At 47.3% G+C, this 22,032-nt stretch overlaps 2 protein-coding genes and 1 long non-coding RNA gene across 5 annotated transcripts; all 3 read right to left on the reverse strand.

Moving 5' to 3' along the window:
• Window positions 1-514: 514 nt before the first annotated feature.
• Window positions 515-3,089, reverse strand: LOC113566018. Of its 2 annotated transcripts, XR_003408888.1 has the most exons (6): window positions 3,033-3,089; window positions 2,855-2,958; window positions 2,602-2,791; window positions 2,433-2,535; window positions 2,366-2,370; window positions 515-2,301 (listed from the first exon to the last, which is right to left on the reverse strand). It is a non-coding gene; the product is annotated as an uncharacterized LOC113566018 (long non-coding RNA). The 2 variants fall into 2 exon arrangements; XR_003408887.1 differs by having other exon boundaries at window positions 2,433-2,791.
• Window positions 3,090-4,815: 1,726 nt separating this feature from the next.
• On the reverse strand, window positions 4,816-11,800 carry LOC6597117 (tyrosine-protein phosphatase non-receptor type 23). The gene is made up of 10 exons (XM_026989945.1): window positions 11,668-11,800; window positions 10,602-11,351; window positions 7,534-10,545; window positions 6,929-7,468; window positions 6,276-6,869; window positions 6,079-6,207; window positions 5,842-6,023; window positions 5,596-5,783; window positions 5,408-5,527; window positions 4,816-5,345 (listed from the first exon to the last, which is right to left on the reverse strand). Exons 1-10 carry the CDS (start codon window positions 11,749-11,751, stop codon window positions 5,233-5,235), a joined length of 5,712 nt encoding a protein of 1,903 aa, XP_026845746.1. The 5' UTR covers window positions 11,752-11,800; the 3' UTR covers window positions 4,816-5,232.
• Window positions 11,801-12,800: 1,000 nt separating this feature from the next.
• On the reverse strand, window positions 12,801-20,563 carry LOC6597116 (1-acylglycerol-3-phosphate O-acyltransferase Pnpla3). Of its 2 annotated transcripts, XR_003408880.1 has the most exons (8): window positions 20,404-20,563; window positions 14,694-15,376; window positions 14,452-14,618; window positions 14,286-14,394; window positions 14,128-14,216; window positions 13,791-14,059; window positions 13,543-13,685; window positions 13,335-13,391 (listed from the first exon to the last, which is right to left on the reverse strand). XR_003408880.1 is itself a non-coding variant. In XM_026989646.1 (7 exons), the coding sequence occupies exons 1-7, from the start codon at window positions 20,561-20,563 to the stop codon at window positions 13,210-13,212; spliced, it is 1,659 nt and encodes a 552-aa protein (XP_026845447.1). In that variant the 3' UTR covers window positions 12,801-13,209. The 2 variants fall into 2 exon arrangements, 1 of the variants encoding a protein (XP_026845447.1); XM_026989646.1 differs by lacking the exon at window positions 13,543-13,685 and having other exon boundaries at window positions 12,801-13,391.
• Window positions 20,564-22,032: the final 1,469 nt, after the last annotated feature.

Raw genomic sequence — 22,032 nt, forward strand, 5'->3', positions numbered from 1 at the left:
TATAAATACAAACATAACAAACTTTCCCTAAAACTAATTTTGAACGCTGCTATATATGATATAACAAATAATTTAGACTGCTTTCGATAATGTGAACAAATTAAATTGCTTGATATTGTATACACGATATACACATGTACGAGTATATATTATATATATTTTTATATATGACAACAATCAGCAACAATAATTTACAGCACTTGCGCTCCTCATATTCTCGAACAATTCGTTTTGCCAAATCTCAATTAGCAAGCTACAATAATAGTTGATAGTGGAAGTGCAAGCAAGTGGATGTTGATCAATTTCGAATTATACATTAGCTGGCATTGTACGAATAGTGTGCCCCCCTCCTCCCCCCCTCCCCCCCCCCCCCCCCCACCCCCACACACACACACACAGCCGTTGAAAACAACTCAAAACCTAATCGACAAACAAACGAACAACAAAATAAGCGTGTAATATGTGTATAAGCTTAATAAATAATACAAGTATTTCAGAAAGGAAGTAAGCTCAGTTTTATTACGGGTGTTGAGGGGCGGCAAGGGTACAGCCACAGGAGCATCTTTCAGCTACCGCCCATGGCTTTCACACTGAAACAGTATCTGTATCTCCAGTAATTACTGATCGCCGACAGACGACAGACATCTAGAGGAGCTGAAAGGACTCTGGATTCTGGACTCCCGCGACAAGTAAAAAACTTATCCAGCTGACACTGTGAGCCAAATCGCCACTGGATCTCATATTGTGCTGGGGCTTGTAAACATTTAAAAGAAAACGAAATAAAAGTGAATCCCAAACTGTAAGGAATTGGTGTAGAAGAGTTCTTTTAATATGGTTTTAAGATCAGGGCCATATAAAATGTATGGGTGGAAAGGAGGAGAAAAGGTGGACACTGAAAGCGACAGTTGAAAGTCATTTGGCTGATCCGATAGGAATCATGATTCCTTTTAGAATTGGGCTTTCAAGCTGTTACCATCGACCGCATCGACCGCTCTGTGAGAGTATTTTTAAGCGATTTTTTTACCGAACGGACAGTTCCAAATCTAAAGTTCCAATCAGTTAAAGAGAGAGGGGATTAAGGATTAAATTTTTCGAATTTATGCCAGAATATCGGCCGTCTGGCCCAAGCGGATATTCCATATTGTTTTGTGGTGCCCAGGCTGTGTGACTCAGAGACTCGTTTCTCGGATTATTAGCTTTGGCAGTGAAGCAGCTAAACGAAGCACAGCTGATTCTACAATTACAAAGATCGAGAGAAAGGGAGATAAAAGTTACATCATTCCATGCCTTGGCAAGCAGCACATTATTCTGAAAGGGATAAAGTCTCCGAATGTCGTGTACACGAGTTAGCAAAATGGTCAAAATTCTAATTTCTCTGGTAAAAATTCGAATTTAAAGGCATAGTCAGCCACTAAGAAGTGCAAGACCAGGGCATGAGAGATCAGCGATAGTGGTTTATGCAGGCACGTAGGGTAGAGCGAGAGAGAGCACTTAAATTTGTGAGAGCCGAGTCAAAGAAGAGAGAAGATAGTGAAGCTGCGATCTCGTCTGAAGGAGTAAGCGAGAGAAAGCGACGCTGACCCACGACGATCGTTGCACGATCGGGCCTATCTTTGTCACGTCCAAGCTTTCAGCTCTCCAGGTGTCCCCGACGCGATCACAACGTCGTCCAACAGTCAGTCAAAATAAAAGAACAACTGTTGCTGTCTCGCTTCCCTCTCACGAGGAAGAGTGAGAGAGAATGAGTCGGCGCTTGGAAGGGGTTCCGTAGACACGGCAAATATTTACTTCACTCTGGCTATAATAATGATCCAGATTCGGCAATCTGGTAGATATGATAATTCTCTATGATTCCCAGCTTTCGGCTTTCTCGTATCTTTTTGGGGCGGACGGGGGCATAAACAAATTTTGAAAGAATCTTTATTCAGTGTGATATCACAGACAGACTCCGTCATTGCAAAAAATTAGGTTGCTATAGCTCTTATAGTCTCTGAGAACCAGGCGTCAAACAGACAGACATGGCTCGTCTCGCTTGTTGATGCTGTTTAGGAATATGGGGCTGGAAACGATCGCTACCCACGTTCACCACAAAACTAGTATATCCCTAAACTCTTCGCCTGCAGTACGGGCCTTCGATGCTGCTGACACGTCGATGACAGCGTCACTACCCCCGATGACATAAGCGATGACACACCATACGCTACATTATCAGGGCGATGTCTCAAGGCATTGGTCATCTAGCAGCTCGGAAAAATCATCATATACATATGTATAGATGAGTGATGAATTACGCGTTTCAATCTGTTAAATTCAAGAAAATTTAATATTCATCTGGGTTTTTTGATCTTTCATTCTTCAACTTTACCGCCGCTGAAATAATATGGATAAATTAATTAATTATTATGTTTTCTTTAAGGTATTGTTAGACCTACATTTCTTGAAACTTCTTCCGAGGCTTCATCCAAATGATACGACAACATCAGCCTCTCGTGCAGCACATTTTTTAGGCAGATTTTTTAGATGGGCTCGTCCCCACTATGTTCCGTAATTTGTTTATCTAATAACAGAAAATAATGAAGAAAATGATATGCCACCACTCACAAAGAAATCGGTGAGCTCCGGAGTTATAATCCGTGGAAATGCTCCAACTCCACCGTCGATTCTATCAGGAAACTAATTTGGCTGTCTGCTGCCTCTGGATCTTTTATACCCTGCAATATAATAAGGGTCACCGCCTCCGCCACAGCTTCCGTTAGAACGTCAATTTTTGATTTTAGTTCGACAATTTCTTCTGAAATAAAAAAAAGAAAAATATTATTAGTATACACATTAAACTTTCAAATCGATAACTTACTTTTAAATGCAGCAATTATACGTTGCTCTGCTCTGCTATAGCGTGCAAAGTAATTAAAAATACATGTACATTACGCGATATTGGCTGTTCCTTTGGCACAGGTGCTGTGAAAACAATGTTAATTAGGGCTTAGGTCTTATGTATTTTAATGTATTAAACACGTAAATGATATACTTACGCTCTGCATCCAAGATAAAGCGCTTCATTTTTTGCGTGGGTGTATTTTCCATACTGAAAATGTAAATAAAATACGTCTCATGCTAAATATTTTCACTGTCCACATTTAGATGTCCGCTACTGTATGTATGAACAATTACACCACAGCTATTTTCCTTTACATATGTATATTTTACTAAGCTACTACTAATTTGGTTTAATTGTATGAAAAGAATTTGCAAAACAGTTGTTTCGCCAAAAAAAAACAATGTGCAATGTATGTAGATCAGCGGTGCGCTGTTCATTTACGCCAACAACAAAAACAAAACGCATGCCTCGCATACGAGGGCTACTTTTTGTTGCTTTCGTTTTGTTCTTTGTTTTGCAGCAATTAATTTCGCATACGAGAAGAATAAAGACACACAATGTGAATGCAGCGAAACATTAATGTAATGTGCACACAAATTTAACATTTTATACAATTGATATTTGCATTGTTTACTGGACACACAACACAAATTTTTATTTAAACACTGCACTTACCTGATAATAATAGATAATTTATAGATTTTTCAATAAATCACAACGCTAATTGTTCCTTACTCTCTTGCGCCCACGCAAAGCGAAAAAAGCAACAAAGTTCTGCCGACGCAGGCGCCAAAGAGACGAAAAGAAAAAACGAAGTTCCCTTCTACTGCGCAGTGCGCACGGTCGGCAGAACCGAATTCTGTTACGGCGCGAGCGGAAACGAAAGAAGCAAAGAGAAAACAAAGGGTTCGATTTGGCTAGCGTAATCGCTTAGATGGCATGTTGAAAAGATAGAAAGATAAAACTATTAAAATCAATTACCTCGCGGGAGTTCCTTGAGCTGGATGCCCAAGGAGATGGCTTATCTCCTCCGAGAAGGCAGTCTTCTGCGCCTGCCTCCTAAGGCCGGAGCCGGCGTGGGAGGAGCGGCAGCACTACGTCTGCCAACTGATGTCCAACAGGCATTTCAGCCTTCTCCCAGCCGCCCTGCTGCGCTTTCTCGACACTAGGTGGGAGAGCCACATGATCGCTGAGGTTTTCCAGTCGGCCCACTTCCAAGACTGGCTGGCCCTTGTGCCTCTGACTGTTTCTGGCACTCACTTATTTTGCGGCCTCCCCCCTTTCGCTCTTTGGGAACTTATGGGTCTGATGAAGTCTCTGCTGGCTTCGCTTAAGAGGCCTTCCTGCCCCATGTACATATGTATATTGGACCAGGGTCCTGAAGACTTCGCGTTGATTGATTGATGACACATGCCTGGACCAAAGCCTCGACTTGGTTTGATGTGCTCCGGCCAATGCCAATGCGGCATCAGCAGCTTTGTGCCCTGGTCGTGCGAGCTTGTCTGTCATTTTGTGTGTTGGCTGCTTTCGGACTGCCATTAAATATATTTAGGATTTATACTATGAATTTGGCTCTGCCTGGCACTTCCACCGCACATCCAGTGTGCAGACATTTACGGGTGCTGTATCCTAGGCAAGGCCTAGCCCGAAGCGCCTTTACGCCAGTCCAAGTGTACAACTCTGTAACACCCGATGGCTGACGTCCCGGGAAGTATTAGAAGACCAATCCTTTTTGGAATCGGCTCTACAAGGCCAAAGCCATACAGCAATACCTTCAGTTTTGAGCTATGGGACCGTCGTATCGCGTGATCTTCTAATTCCATTTCGTCTCGCTGAAAACATAATTTCCCGAAGCTGTTGGCCATACATTCTTAGTGCAAAACGGAACCCAGGAAGCGGCCAAGTCCGACTGGGCGCATTCGTTTGATTTGATTTGATTTGATTTCGAATACGTTTTATTGATTGACAATATCATTGATAGTATAATATGTATATATATATAGATAGTGGTTTGAAACGCTTGACAATATTCAATAAACATCACGATCGCCTCACCATTCGTTTTGGTTCGAAGCAGACATTCCATGTAACAGTAATAGGGACAAAAATACAATACAAATTTCAAAATGGTTTCGATATTCCTCAAATACTTTGCTCTCTCCTCGCATTGTTTGCAACAATGTCGGATTACTATATGTATGCTCCATGCTCCTCGTAGCTGTGGGTGAGAGCGTATGCATAGTTGAATAGTTGTATAAATACTCGATTTGATTACAGTATGGGGTTAGGGGGGGCTATTTGTAGGCATATTACGCCGTGCAGCTGCTCAATTGGTTCGGTTCTGGTTCAGTCATTTATTTAAGTTTCCAGAGTGCATCCAATTCGTTTAGAGGATCCTTGGTCTCCTGCTGTTCCTTGGCGTTGACCTGCGGTGCCATTTTCATTTGATATGAGGTCATGATGCCACCTGTAGGATACAAGCAATTGGATTTCTGTTTGATGTCGGTTGGAATGTCGGTGGGCACTTACGCTGGTTGAGCACGTTGTGGGCATTGCAGAGCACGATTTGCATGGCCTGCTCCAGGATGGCCGAGTCCCGCAGCGAATTCTGACGCTGCGCACAAATGCGGGACCAAACATCAACCACATCTGGTGGGGAGAAGGCACATTAATCAACAATCTACAGCTAATTATTTCCCCCCCGAACTCAAACTCACTTATCAGAGTGGGTTGCTTGCTCTGAGTGGCTATCAGGGCGCAGACGCCAATGACCACCATCTCGGAGCGCTCTGAGCCCGTCAAACAGCTCATGATCAGGGGCGAACTGGGTGCACTGGCTGCCTGGCAGCGCTGCCGATGTGTGTCCAACGAGTTCTCGGCTATGCCCAACAGTTGGGCGCAGGACCTAGATTGATAAATGCTGATAAGTCCCTCTCAGAGGAGGAGTAGTGCCAAGTACTTACCCCTTGGTCCACTGCTTCAGCTGCAGCAGCGACAGCTCCAGGACAGGATCAGCCCCATGCATGGACAGCCTCAGCTGATACTCGGAGCAGTGGCTGAGCTGCTGCAGCTTCACACAGGTCACCGTGTAGTCGTCGTAGTGAGTGGGCTGATCCAAAGCCTGCGGCCAAAACGGATCGAAGAGCTGCAGGACAGAGCAGAGTTAGTGAAGGACATACATGGTGGTGGACAAGTCCCACCTCGTTTGTGGTATGCAGGCAGACCACCGTTCGCGACTTCTCCGACCAGATCATGGACCAGAAATCGTTGATCGTATTGGCCTGGGGCGTCTGAGCAATGATGAAGTTGGGACATCTGGCGCTCAAGTTCTGGCAGGGATATTAAGTGGATCGATCTTAGTGGAAAGGGAAATGGAATACTGACAACAGCAACACACCTTCATGTAGGCCGCATTGATGTAGTCATCTGTCTGCTTGTCCAGCTTCACGCGCGCATGGTCGAAGGGCAGACAGTCCAGAGAGCGATTCTTTTCTGGGAACAGCTTGGCAATGGTCGTTGATCGCTTGCCACTGGCACTCTCCTTGTCCAGCATCTGCTGCAGCTCGTGCCACTTGGCCCCCAGCTGGGTCTTGCCGTTGAGCATCTTAACGTGCAGATTCTCCAGCAGCTTCTCGTAGCTCTCCACCTCTTTCTGGAAATATTTGGTGGTCTTCTCGTCGGTGAACCTTTCGGATTGGAATGCAAAGTTATTGGGATGTCCATTGGCGGCAGGCCTGGGCTTGGGCTGCTTCTCGCTGCTGACGGAATGTGTGAGCGAGACCGAGTCCCAATCAAAGTTATCAAGCGAACTCAGATCCGAGCAGTTTGAAAGATTGTCCAGGCTGGTTGTCCTTGCCGGCGGAGCTACTGGAGATGAGTCTGCTGCTGGGGCTGGGGCTGGGGCTGGGGCCGGGGCCGGGGCTGTGGCTGTTGCTGCTACTGAAACTGTAGGAGGTGATGTCTCAGGGGATGTCTCAGGGGGAGCAACAGGCTGAAACAGATTACATGGATAGTCACTCGTTTCTAAGGGATTCCGTCTCATACGCATACCTCCACAGTGCTCTCCGTTTTGATGGGTGCCGACACCTGGCTGCCTGGCGGAGTTCCACCAGCCACCAGCTGAGGCTGCAGCAGGGGCTGCGGCAACATCGGAGGCGGCACAGCAACAGAGCAATCTATATCCAGGTCGCTCAACAGGTCAACATTGCTGGGAGCAACAGGAACAGCAGCAGCAGCAGCAGCAGCCGCATCCTTGGCCGCGGCCGAAGAGGCGTAGGGCGCACTGCTAGTGGTCGTCTGAGTGTTGGCAATGCTGGTGGCTCCGCTCTGCATGTAAATGGAACCCGATGGACGCGGCGTAGGCTTCGGGGTGGGCTGCTGCTGCTGCTGTGGCTGCTGTTGCTGCGATTCAGGGACTCCTCCGATGTGCTCGCTCATGGAATGATGGCCGTAGGGTGGCGTGTAGTAATTGGATGTGTCTGCTCCTCCTCCCGGCTGCTGGGGAGCTGCTTCATTGGCAGCTGTGGCTCTGTCTGGGCCTGTGGCTGTGCCTGTGCCTGCTCCCGCCTTGGTGTGCGAAACAATGGGCGACTGAGGAGGGAAATCGTGAATATAAATGTATGTCGAAAGGACTCTACTGCGACGACTGTACTCACATCGAATCCTGTGGCTGGATTACTGCGATTGGCACTCTCCGAGTCCGTAGTCCCAACCACGGCTGCCTGCTGCTTTCCACTCTGGCTGAACTGATAGTTCAGGGAGCCCTGCGGCTTGGAGATGTTCTCCTGCTGGTAGCCACTGCTGTACTCGTAGGCGCCTGTCTGCGGATTGTAGCTGTAGCCAGGATGGTTGGAGTAGCTGATGTACGTGGGAGCGGGAGTTGCAGCGGGAGCGGGAGCTGGAGTGGGAGCTGGAGTGGGAGCTTGAGCTGGACTGGAGGCTACCGGAGGATTGGAAGCGGTGGCAGCAGCTGGAGCCGGAGCAGCAGCAGCAGCAGTCGCGGGATATACTGTCGCTTGGAGATCACCGTATTGCTGGGGATACTGCTGGGATGCTGGCACCGAAGGACCCGGCGAAGATTGGTGTCCCGCCGTGGATCGGGGGGATGCCTGGACAGCCTGCGATGGATACAGCGAGGGTTGTTGAGGCCCATAGCCCATGGCTGGCTGCTGCTGCGCAAGATATCCGGAGGGTTGCTGAGAATATACCATCGACTGCTGCGGTGTCTGCGACTGGGACTGGGACTGGGGATATCCCGGGGGCTGCGGCTGCTGCTGCTGGGGCGTCTGGGCATGAGGATAACCGGTGGCTGGTTGCGGTGCCTGGGATTGGTGATATCCTGGGGGCTGCTGCTGCTGGGGCGTCTGGGAATGAGGATAGCCTGCGGTAGGCTGATGCTGGAGCGTCTGGGACTGCGACTGCGACTGGGCATATCCAGCAAGCTGTTGCTGGGGCGTCTGTGATGGGGGATATCCCGTGGACTGATGAGGTGAAGCATAATTCATGGCCTGCTGAGGCTGCTGCGCAGAAGGATATCCCGCCGAGGGCTGGTGATAGGCCTCTGACGATTGAGGCGGATATATCGAGGCAGGGTGTGGGTAGCCTCCTCCTCCCGTTTGATAGGCCGCCGAAGGAGCGGGATTGACCACGTACGGGGCCTGCAGCGAAGCTGGTATCTCGCCGGGATTCGAGCTCGATGATGTGGCCACATACAGGGGCTGCTGGTAGTTGAATCCCTGCGCGTTGGACGCTGCTGGAGCTGCGTAGGGCAGCGGAGGCTGCAGGGGCACTGCAGCATTCGGATTGTAGTTGTAGTTGTAGGCCGATCCCGACACCGATCCCACCTGACTGCCGTCCTGCGACTGCTGCAAATTGAGCTGCCCCATGGCCCCGTGGAGGGTCTGCGAGTTGGGCGAAGGCTGCGCCTTGTAGGCCGGCGGAGCGATGTTCTGCTGCTGCTGCTGGTACATGGGATTCGTGTAGCCCGCCGCACTGGGATCGTAGTACTGCTGCTGCTGCAGGCTGTACGGCGGCGGGGGCTCGTTCGGCGGAGCCGTCGCATAGGCAGAGCACGCCGCCTGCGTGGGATTCTCCGAGCCCACAGGCACTGGACGCACTGTGTGCACATACGAGGAAGCTGCTGCTGCTGCGGGAGTAGCAATTGTGGCATCCGGAGTGAGCACCATGCCGGAGGCAATGCTGGCCGCGGTGGCTCCCTTCGCCTTGAGGTAGTCCCGTAGCTTTGGTGTCCCCACTCCTACTCCTACTCCTACTCCTACTCCTCCTCCTGCTCCCCCTCCACCATTGACCGCTGGCGGCACTTCGGCTGCGGGTTTACTGGGCGTGACGGCGGCCCTGACGCTCTGCATTCTCTGCTGCCGCTCCTCCGACTGCACGTCGCGGGCGGACTTGAAGCGGCTGAGCAGCTTTTGGATATTGCCCGCCAGCTTCTTGTAGAACTCCAGGCCCTTGGCGGACTTGGCCAGCAGATCCTCGTACACATCGTAGGAGGCTGCCAGCGAGCTGTAGAAGTGCTCCCGCTTCTGCTTGACGTCCTGGAGGGTCTTCAGCACGGGCGCGGCCTTGGCGTAGTTCTCGGTGAGCGCCTGAAGAATGTTCTGCTGGGCCAGCAGGTTCTGGTCCAGCAGCTGGGTGATCCTTTCGTGCTTGGCCATCTCCGCGACGAACAGGGCCTGCAGCCCTTCCTGCCGCCCTCCCCCGTGCGCAATGACCTTGCCCGTGATGTCGTCCTCGTTTATTGCTATGCGGAGGTCGGCATGGAACTGGGCGCGCTGGGCCTTCATCTCGTTGACCTTGTTGAGGACCAGCTTCACGTCCTTGAAGATCTCCGCGGTGTTCAGCTCGGAGCTGAGCTTGGGCATCAGCTGCTGGATCTCCTGGAGGGGACGGGCCAGGATCTTCAGGTTGTTCACGTGCAGGCTCATGGCCTTCCGCAGGGTGTTGTTGGACTCCCCGGCCCGGGCATGGGCCTCGCTGTACTTCTGAAACTCCCGCGTCAGCTCGGTGATGTGGGCATTGGGTGTGCGCTGGACACCGCTGGCCGCCTGGAACTCCCTCTCCGCCCTGGCCTCCTCCTCGAGCATGTGCGTCAGCTCGCCGAGATTCGTCTCCACGTCGGTGGTGATCTCGGCCAGCTGCGACATGGCCTCGATCAGGTCGCTGATCGCCGTCTTGTTCGCGTGCAAGGCGGCGCAGCGGTCCACGATCCCCTGGGGTAGCTTGTTGGCCTGCTCCTCGTTGATGTTCAGGTTGTCGAGGGTGAGGGAGCTCATGTAGCTCTCCAGCTGGGCGTCCTTCTCCTCCAGCAGGGCCCCGTACTTGCGCAGCAACTTGGCCTTCTCCTCGCTGTACATGGAACTGGCCTCGTGCGCCTTCATGGGCACCAGGCGGGCAAAGATGTCCGCCCCGGCGTACTCCTCATCGGTCACCTGGAAGCCAATGCCATTCACCAGGTTGGCCCCCTGCACAGCGGCAATGGTGGACAGCTCTGGCACGGCCTCGTGGTAGATGAACTCGTTCTCGTTTTTGGCATTCTTGCGCTTCGCCTCTACCACGTCTGCGGTGAAGCTGAGGGACTCATTGATCTCCGTTTGATCGGGCAGCCCCTTGGACTCTTTGCGGGCCTCCTCCAGCTTATCCCAGCTGGCCTGGAATGGAATTTATGGGTTATACAGTCAGTCTAGAGGGAGCTCTAGGTACCCACCTGGTAGAGCGTTACGCGCTCGCCCATTTGGCGCTTCTCCTCCGCGTTCTGGCCCTGGTACAGGTAGAGGATGCAGTTCAGATAGTTGATCTTGAAGCGCACGTATTTCTTCCACAGCTTGTAGACAGAGGCGTTGATGACCTGGGCCACAGGACCATCGTCGCCTCCGGTGAGTAGAGCTGCCAGTGCGGCACCGTAGTAGACAACAATCTGGGCCGTCACCTTGGCCACAATGTGCGGCTTGCGGTTGTCGATCAGCGACTTCTCCAAAATGCACTCCTGCGCCTGGGCGAGGCACACCTGCTGCTGGTAGACCAGCAGCTCGGTGGTCATGAAGTCGCCGCCATTGTTCACATTCGCATAGCGTTCCCGCAGCTCATTATAGGCCCAGGCCGCGGCCTGGAAGTCAGTGCACGCCATTTTCATGCCATCGACATCGCCGCGCATCGCCGAGGCCCCCGATTGGGTGTGGGAGGCAGCGATGTTGAAGAGTACGGCTGCCCGCTCGTAACGTATATCGGTGACCTCGTGCACGGTACTGTGGTGGAGGTCCTTCCAGGTGAAGGTGAAGATCCCCTTGTCGGCCAGCTGGGGGAAGCGATTCTGCAGGGCGTGAAGCTGGCAGTAGTAGCGCTTCATCACGGGTGCTCCATCATTGGTGGTGCGCATGGCCTGATTCCGCAGCGTTTCCAGGGCATGCACCTCCTTCGAATATGCCTCGGGATCCTCATGATAGAACTCGGCTATATACTGTGGGGGGGAATAAGACGGGCAGATCAATTATTTGCTTATGACTCGGCTCACGGGTTTGTTTTCCCTCTGCCCACACATCTGGGAGGGCTAATCAGACGATGACTCAGCTCAGAGCGCACATAACAAAGGCAGGCCAATGCACAGACCGAGTTGCAGAGGGGCAGTGTGGCGGAGGGGATGTCTGCCGACTTTTTACCAGCTGCAGCGCAGTTATTTCGCTTCTCGAAAGATACTTGCAATTTTCAGGGGAGTCTATTGTTGCTATTGTTGCTGCTCTCTCTCCATTTTCGGCTCTCTTTTCTTGGGTCATTACCTTCTTCAGAGGCGCAAAGGAGGTGCCCTCCGGGCTGGATTTTAGGGCAAACCATAGCATATGCAGGCGTGGCACAGCTTCCATGGTGAGTCCGCCTCTCTGCCTTTTCACTCAGTGTATAATTACAATTAATTGTTTTCTTTGCAAGTAAAATTTAAACAAAAACAACAGGAGTAGATTCTGTCCAGTGTGACCGCGGATTTATTGATGTATATGTTATCCGGTCCAAGCCTCAGAAATATACCGAAACTATTTCCCGTATTTCAAAATATACCGTAAATGTACTGACGAATAATTGAAGTCCCATCATACATATTCCTCGTTTTTGATATTCCGTCGAATATTACTAGCTAGATAGAATCCTCAGCCTTGTCCACATCATTTTATCCAATTAATGAATCAATTTTCTACTTGACTGGTTTTTTTAACTGCTCCTTTTTATTAGATTGTGTCTAGAAAAAATGTTTTAGCGAAAAAGGCCAAACAAATAAAACGTAAGTGAGTAATCGTTCCTATTGCTCAATTTTGATATTCCGTTGAATAATGCTGGCTTACTAAGACTCAGCCCACGTAATTTTAGTCTATTGATGAATACATTTTCTATATGATTAGCTAGTTTTTAGTCCTTGCTTTTATTGAATTGTGTTTAAAACAAGGTTTAGGAAAAAAAGGTCCACAAAAATAAGTAAGTATGGAATGTCAGGTAACTTCTCCCTTCATTGCTGCAGGGAAATTGTACAGACGAAAAATCCCTCCACGAAGGGAGGATATCCTACCACAAAATAGAGAGCAACTTCCAAAAAACAGAGAGCAAGTCCTACCCAACTTGAGCGCCCAATAGAAATTGCTTGAAGGTGAATGAGCGACAAGGATATTTAAATGCAATCCCTTGAAATAAATTATGCAGGGAAGTACGATTTGAGAGAGACAAAATTTAAAAAACCTGCAAGTGGAAGTTTCTGTACCCTTTGTTCAAAAGTATACATACATATGTACGTTTAAAAATTGATTACAAGAAAAAGCAGTGTAGCCTTCCGTTGAAATGTATCGAACTTTAAGAATGGTATCTTTTCCCGAAAGTTATCGGTCGTGCAATCGTTATTGGAATTTAAATTTTTTAATTGAAAATTGTATTTTGTTTCTTCGCGATTTATTTTATTGTATTTTATTTTATTTTATAGTTTATCAACTTAGATCTAAGACAATTGGGCATGGGTATTACAAGTCGTGTGAGGAGAGCGAGTTCCGCCTCCATTTCTAATAACAAGAAGGCAATTACTTTCTAATTGCCGCTTACAGGCTGACGGGATGTGCGGGGAGAGGGGATACAATGGCAGCATACGCGCTATGTTAAGTTAGGTACATACGTTGGTCGTACTAAAACTAGGATTACATTCTAATGGAAACTAAGGCTACAAAGGCCTTTCGCTTTGCTACGAGCCGCTTTGGAGATGTTTCGTTACAGTTCATATGACGAGACTAAAGTTACGTTCGCTGCTAGCTGCTGGCTGATGGCTGCTGGCTTATGGCTCATCTCATCTCTCATTCAATTTCTATGTACATGTCGTTGTTTTGCGTAGAGGCACTAAAACTTTGATCCGCCTCGGGATCACTGAGGACACTAGCGTCTGACTCGGCCTCAAAGTCCAGTCGGGGAAGAAATTGTGGCGCGTTCGTTGGTTTCGGTACATCCACGTTTGGCGTCTGAGCATCGATGAAAAAGTCTGCGAAGAATACAAATGAGTTAACATCAATTTTGAAGACATCATACTATATTCGTTGTGTGTTTTGTTGTGGGAATGAATGAATGAATTTTTTACGGGGAGACAATCAACATGTGTGGTGTGGACGTTCAATTTGGATCATATCATTTACCTGCCAATGGTATACGATTTGGACTTTAAGAAGGCTAAATATACATATATGAGGTGCATGAAAAGTACGATGAATAGTGTGCTTGGATGGAGTGCTTTAAAAGGCTACGTCGTGCAGTTCGGGAGTCGTGGGCATGATTTGTACTGTAAGAAAGTTTTGGTTTTCGTTCAATTTACAAATAATGTTGAATCCCGTCTAGTGGATGATACGATGCGTCGTACTATGATGGGGCTGTTTGGGCTACCAACCTGACTCGACGCCATTCCACTCGCTGACGACCGTGTTGTGGCTGTGCTGGTGGGGATTCGGATGGTCCTCGACGGAGCCCTCGTAGATCTGCAGGTCGGTGGCCAGTTCATCGTGCTCCGTCATATCATCGAAGTCGAAGATCTCGGTCACCTTCACCTTGTTCGTGTTGTTGTCGGTGTAGTAGTAGGCGTAGAGAGCATCGTTGTGCGTGGTCATCTTGAGAACGTGCTCAAAGTTGTCGACATCGTCCTCCAGGGGAGTGGCACCGCTAAAATTCGTTCATTTCGTTCGTAAGCAACTGTTCTTCTGAAGGCTTTTCGTTCTAAATCTCCTTACCACTCATCCACCAGAATGGAGACTCTGGGTCCATATAATCGGTTCGAGTGAAGCAGTCCAGTGGCATCGAAGTGCGGCTGATCATACAGCTGCAAGATCATGCGGTCAAACGATTGTTACTTTGTATTCCTCCAGTGAAATGGTTCAAATCTACTCACCGTGAATTTATTGAGCAGGCGTATTTGCATGGCGTTGTTCAATTGGTTGATCAACTCCTCCACCATTTGTCGCGCTTGCTTGGTGAGTTTGGGTGTCAGGGTCGTTATTCTGGGGAAAGTTCGAGAGTTACATTCGATTCGACAGTGTGTGCTGGGGCGAACCTACTTGGATATGGTGGCCAGGAAAAAGTCCATGGGCACTGTGGCTGGCAGCGAGAGCAGCTTGATGCCCCGATGCTTGAAGATCCAGTTGGCCAGGCCCTTGTTCGCCTGCTCGATGTAGTCCTGTATCACATCCAGAACTGTTTGTGGCATGTTTGAGCTCAAAGCGTCCTGCAAATAGTCAAAGGCATGGACTGTAAGATGAGCTCTGCTTACAGCGAGTGAAAAAGGTGTAGAGCCTCGTACCTTTCTATGCTTTTTGCACTCCCTGCACTCTGGGTCGAACTCCTGCGGCTGGGCCACTGTCTCGGAGACGACAAACGTGGACTGTACCGCCACGCAGCGGCGGCAGTTGATTAGATTGTTGCGATGCAGGAATTGTAGGGCATCATCGAAGCCCTGCTGGCAGAACTTGCTGAGAAACTCGGGCCGCGGCGGGAACAGAATCCGTACAAATCGATTGATGTTCTGCCTGGAGATCTCGATGCTGGTGTTGGCCCAGTTCAGGTGGAACAGCTGGGAGCTCTGGTCCCGCGGACAGATGTCGCTCTCCCCGCAGAACGGACTGACCGTGATGGTGTTCTCGTCCAGAATGGGCAGATTGTCGGAGAAGGCGCCGTCCATGTAGCGAACGCCCCGGAACCGTGGCGGCAGAATCCCCGAGAAGCCCGGTATGAAGCACGCACAGAGCAGCGCCTGCAGCACCTCCTCGCGCGACTCAAACTCGGAGATGATCACATTCTTGCCATCGTAGACGCGGGTCAGGGAGATGTGCAGCCGTCCGTTGACGCGCTTGTGGGCGTCGTCGGGCAGATGCTTCTGCAGCCCCTCCAGCAGGCAGGTCTGTATGTTGAAGGAGGGACTGAAGGGACCCAGTGAATAGCGCCGCGCCTCGTTCACCACCCGAAAGAAGTCCGATGTCATGCTGCCTGCAAAGAGAGGAGGTGCGAAGGAGGACGCTTTCGATTAGTAGTTGTCGTATTTTGATAGTTTCCGCTAATCAGGCTTGTATAATAGATTTTGTTTGTGCCTTTGTTTTTGGCGGGGCTATCAGCAGATCTGCCGTGTCTGATGATGCTCTGGGGTTTGTGCGTCATTGTGTCATCCAAAGGGTCACATAGTGTTCCTGGCTTTGGCACTGCCGCTGCCATTGGTGCTCTACTCGGTTATGATAGGAAATGACGCGCAAGCCTTGAGTGCCTTGAGTGGTTTGGAAGTGTTTGTTTTTATTCGACCCCCAAGGCACGCAATTAATTAACGCGCCCGCTGATAAGCCACGCAACTATGGAGCCCCCGACCACCATATGGTTTATACGCATACACACACACATGTAGTGTGGAATCGCAGATACAGTGCGTTGCCTAAATGTATGTAACTATTCACTCCTCCATCGGATAATAGTTACGAAAATCCACCAGACTCCACAGGAGTTATGCCAATAATATGCGAATATTAAAAGTGCCATCGAGTTATGAAACGCACTGTATGTGTGGTACATTAGTTTCGCGTGTGGCCTGTGCCATGTGCCAATGCTGATAAGAAAACTGCTTCCCATGGCCCAGCACTTTCCAAATATTTCGATTAGATTCGAACGGAGAGGCAGAGGCCTACATCGAATGATAAGGCCACCAAACACACACAGAGAGAGAGAGTCGTGCACATCTAAAGATCTGCCTTCCATGTATTTAATGTATTCCAGAAATTGACGCAAAGCGAATTAAAATCAGGCCATCAGACAAGACAAAACGATAGTCTGGTCTGTTGTCTGGGCTTTGGGGTTTGGGGTCTGCCCGATAGCCCCCTCGTGTCATGTGCATTGGTACTAAGATAAGGGGGAAAAACTAACCATAGTTAGTTACTGATTATATGATGATTTAATGCATCTTATCGTCGATTATGAAAGCACCTAGTATCTACAATATGTTTGACATTGAACTATCAATTGAAGTTTGGAATCGTGCCGAAGAGCTGGCCCGTGGCCACAAGTGTGGGGTCCCATTCCCTCCCCTCGCCCCCGTTGCCACCTACATATCAAATTTGTTTTCGTGATATTCTGCTTTCCGTTCTGTCAACAACAATAAACTAGGGAGGTACATACATACATACATATTTCTATGCAAATAAACAACGCTATCGGATTATCGGATTACGTGCAGTCTTTAATTGTTGTTGTTATTGTTTTGCAGGGGACAAATAATTAATTAAGGGATACATTTATATGAGAAGAATCAGAAGATCATTTCCAGATTCATTTCTCTCATTGCCCGTCGGGCAAACGTAACCGCAAGTCAAGTGCACAACTGGCGGTTGCACATAACGGGAAACCGAACAGCCACAAAACGACAAACGTGGAGACAAAGAGAAACGAAACAGAGAGCTGCTGCTGCAACAAAAATACATATGTACATATGTATATGCATGTGTACAATTTCTTGGGGGCTCGACTCGAATGGAATGGATAAACAAACAAGTTTTCATCACATGGCACGGGTGCGTGTGCGAGCAGACAAGATACATATGTATGTACATGTACACGACATACAACACAAACGCATGCATTTGTTGCTGCTTTCCATGGAACGCCGAAGGCAACAAACTTTCAACAAAAGAGAGGTGCCAGAGGGCAGCGGCTTCGGGAGCGGGAGCGGAAGCGGCACACACCCCCGTTTCGCTGGCAAGAAGCCACGCCATGCTCCGACTCGACTCTCCATCTCCTCTTCCGCTCGCACTTGTGAGGGCAAAAAAAAAAAAACGCCTCATCACGTGATATTGTGGTTGTATTGGGAAAGAACTTCTGCTTCTTCCGCCTCTACGCAATGTGTGTGTGTGTGTGTGTGTGTACGCACAGTGGGAACAACAGTTTTATGGATATAGAGAGACAAGAACTGTTCGTTCAATGAAGCTTAAAAAGCTTCCCACCGAAAGGTGGGCATACTTATTGTTTGGACTGTACAAGTTTTCTGTTTTCATGTATATGTATGTAGGTCACGTTGCAATGTCAGGAGAGGGCAGGCGAGGCCATGCCCGTTCTGCACTTGGCAACGGATTTTGGGATGCATTTTGGGAAATGCTACGACTTTCTTTTGCTGTTTTTCAGGGTGGTTTCAAAGCGAGAGGGGGAGAGGGACAGAGAGCTGTGCCACAGCTGCCCTTCAGCTGGATTTACGCGAATGAGAAGCAGCTTGTGTGTAACGCTATCTACACGCTCTGCCGATTAGTTTTTTGTGCCGCAAAAGAAACTGTGTCAATCAACAATGATGCTATAATGCTCAAACCCCATTTACATTGCCGATTGATTGTGTCCGAGATCGCTGAAAGATACGCCGCTCATAGAGGACCCCACCACAAAGCAGTCGGCTGATAAGCGGCCATATGCATATTATAAAAGCCAGCTGCAAATTAACTGTAAATACACACATATGTACATGCATGCGTATGTACATGTGCATTTGTAATTATTTGCTTTGTGCTCTAATCGGTTGGACATAGGGAACTAAGCCCCAAAGCAATTGACGTCAAGTGCGGTGCAGGGATATGTATTTATATTGTTGTATTATTATAAGTGCCAGTATGTACATAGATAATGATCAATCTAAGCCAAACAAAGAGCTCATTGTGCGACTTAAATTAACACACAATCTGCACTTGACTCATATTGCAATATGTAACAAAAATCGAATCACCCAATGTGCATATATGTATGTATGTACGTATATCTGATACACCCTAAACTTGGACTTTGGGCGACGGCAATCAGAGGACACGGCATGGCACGGCACGGCACGGGCACGGCACACAATAAACATGACTCCCACCACATGATAAGGTACCGGTAAAGGTAATTTCTGCCGATAAGCAATGAATACACATACAGATTCGTACGAATGTGTGCGCGTGTGTGTGTGTGTCCGATGATGAATTGCAGTTAAGATTTCTAAAATTTTTGATTGCAGGAGAGTAACACGACGCTTGAAGGTCGGCCATTGGCTTGTATTAACTAAAAATAAATACATATACATATTTGCATTTAGAAATTCCGCCGCAGGTCTGACTTTGCTCTTGAACTCCATGGAAAATCAATCAAAACAAGGCAATTTACACCCACTGATAACATCTCGGGGAACAGGCCCTTGGCAGCGTCATTGCAGTGTAACTAAATATGTATTGTATTTACAATGCGAAGAATATTGAAAACAAAAATCAGATGATCTCTAAACAAGGGCCACACGAATGAATGCCGGACTCGTTCGAGTGGTTCGCGAACAGGAAACCACGGCTGATAAAAATGGTTATAAAAGCGCGATCATGAATGGGAATGGGAATGGTTTCAACTTGAAAGGCTCTTATCAGCCAAGTACAGTTCGTTTCATAAGGTAAAATCTGATTTGTGGCGCAGTTTTCTCTGGTCATCGCTTCCTAAATGTGGGCCCGGGGCTGGGGCAAGGTACATTTCGGATAATAAAAACTTTCACATATCCCATCTGCTGGCGGAACAAATCATCTCTTTGTTTTGCGGCTACGCTACTGTACTTAGAACCGACGCCAAGCCGGAGGTTACCCAACTAAAAACAATTAAAAGTCCACACTAGATGCAGCACTTGGGTGAATCAGAGATCAAAATGCAGTCGACCAAATTTAATTGCCGCAATTAAAGTGGTTACTGAAATTACGGTTCCCACTGTCTTGTGTGCGTGTATGTGTGTGTGTGTGTCTAACGAATTGCTTTACCTGTTACAAATGCACAGGCATCTGACGGACGAACTTTCTGGCATAAGCGAGAGATTCGGAGAGACAGCAAGAGGGTTCCAGCAGCAAGCTGCAACAATGGCAGGCAGGTAGGAGAAGGAGAAGGAGGAAACAGCAGTGAGAGTGCAATGAGAGGAGAGCCAAATATGCAAAAGGGAATAATATAATCCAGAGTGATGCACTCCCCCTCTGCGTCGTTGGAAGCAAAGTCAATGGAAATTGAGCATAGCAGAGACATCCATCGGCAGCGGCAGCGGCAGTGGCAGTGGCAGCGACAGCTGGGGGTGATGATCATCATCGAACGACCCAAGTCGATTGATTATTTTAACGATCGAACGCTGCTGACGTTATTCCCTGCCGATTGTAGATGGCGACCGCGTGCCACTGCTCCATTGGTCAAATGATAAGGCCGTAAGGCAACTGTGCATACTCGTAGTCGAATCGTATGTACGTACATATTACACAAAAACCATGAGTAATACTCTGCCACATTTGTTTTGATCTCCCCTTAGTTTGTGTCCCCTTTTGATTGACATGTTTATACCCATTCTACAAGCGGAGCGTTACACACCCACACGCACACAAGCACATTTAAATATATAACAAAACGCAAGACTTATACATATCCCATCCCACAGCTATTTATATACTACATACATCGACTTTTACAATAACAAAACCTATTTTCATCACATTCCGAAATATGTAAGTTCCGTTGAACGCGCCTCCCAAGCTAAACAAAACAACCAGCTTGCTCGACCTTCAGCATCTCGATAAAAGTATATGTATACATGAACACACACACACACAGAATGCGTACGAATGTAAATGCGATGTGTATGCGTGTGTTTGTGTTTGTGTAGCCCGCCCATTTATTTGTTTCTGCTGTTGGTCGCTGCTCTACAAAAGTACGTTGTCCCGGCCTATCGAATATGTTTTCGTGTGGATTTCAGCTGCGTCGTAGTTTTCATAGCAGAGACGAGCCCCCTTCGACAATTTGGAACACTCTCACACAACAGACAACCCGTAGGTTCTCGAACTAAGTTCGTTGCGACCCACAAACCATAAACAGGCCATCAACTAATTTCATATTCACGCAATAACAAGTCGCTGAACCGGAGTCAGCTGTTCTATGTACTTAGGCATATATGCATGTATGTACATTCATAGGTTCAAACGGCAAAAAAAATAAAATAACACAAAACTCACCCAATGGCAAATCACAGAGCAGGCAGCATGCTGCCAGGGAACCGGCCGAAGCTCCACCAATTTTCTCTAGCAATAGGTGTGGAGCATATTTCTTAAAGCAAACGGCGACTCCGACGTGGTAGATGCCCAAGAATCCGCAACCCGCAAATGATAGATTCATGCTTTGAATACTATTTAAGTATGTATGTATGTGTTTCGACTGAGAACGGGTTGACGTTGTTTCTATTTATTGTCCGTTTGTTCGTTCTTGTCTCTCGCACTTTTCAACGAATTGTTTGTTGTATTTTTTACAATATTCGTGCTCAGCTCTTTTGCGATAAAAATTTCCGCAAATTTCCGAATGTGCAACAGAGCTCTCGTTGTGGTATCACTTTCAATAATAAAATAATTTCTGCGCCGCACTTCCGACGTCGTCTTCCCGAACCGTTATTTGTAAATAAACAGTGTGCAGTGTGACCGCGGATCTATCGTTAAAATATACTGCCCGACCATCAGAAATATACCAAAATATACCGTCTCATTTTAAAAATACACCGTAAATATACTGACGAATTCAAGTTCTACTAAACGTTTTCCTCTTTTTTGATATTCCTTCGAATATTATTAGCTATATAGAACATTTATCAATGCCCACATAATTTTATCCAATTAATGAACCTATTTTCTAAATGACTGGATTATTTTAAATACTTGCTTTTTGGCAAAAATGGTAAAAAACAAACAACCAAAGAGGGTAGTCATTCAAATTTTTCAATTTTGATATTCCGTTAAATATTACTGGCTAGATGGAGTAATTAGCCATGCCCACATAGTTTTATAAGATTGATGAATTAATTTTCTACTTAACTGGCTTATTTTAAATACTCGCTTTGTTTGGATCTTGTCTAAAAAAAGGTTTTAGCGAAATAGGTATAACAGGAAAAGATTTTAGTGAAATTGGTCAAACAAAATAACGAAAGAGGATAGTCGTTCATATTGTTGAATATAGAGATTCCGTTGAATAATTCTGGATAACTAAAATCGTTATTTCTGCCCACATTATTTTAGGTCATTGATGAATCAATTTTCTACAATATTAGCTAGTTTTTAGTACTTGCTTTTATTGTATTTTGATTAAAACAAGGTTTAAACAAAATAGTTCAACAAAAAAAACAGTCGCAATGTTGCTGGTATTTGAAGATATATATTTATATATTTTACTCGGGATAGAGTGTGACCAGATGTGCATGCTATATATTTAGACAAGCTATATTTCACATATGGACGGACATACATGCTTAACGGTTACACTGTTTAGTGTTGGCTTACAAATAAAATCTGTTAAAGATTCAAATTTTGTATGCAACAGCTTGTTTGAATGTATTTTTGGTGACGATAATGCTCGGAGAAATCACTAGAATATTGTATAAATCCGTTTTTGCGGAACAGAAATGCAATTAACATGTTTTTATCCCCTTATGAATTAATAAAATGGAAGCCTGGTATAAAGTTAAACAATTTTAATGTCCATATAATTATCTTTCGACAGCCCTAATGAGATTAAATGAGTTTTCACTATTGCATTTTTCTAGCCGACCTCGATCAAACATAGACATCCGCGAGATTAAGGAAACAACAACTTTAAATGGC

This window comes from Drosophila persimilis, unplaced genomic scaffold (genome assembly GCF_003286085.1).
Source record: "Drosophila persimilis strain 14011-0111.01,24,50 unplaced genomic scaffold, DperRS2 tig00000431-arrow-pilon, whole genome shotgun sequence".
In the NCBI taxonomy this organism is placed as follows: Eukaryota; Metazoa; Arthropoda; class Insecta; order Diptera; family Drosophilidae; genus Drosophila; species Drosophila persimilis.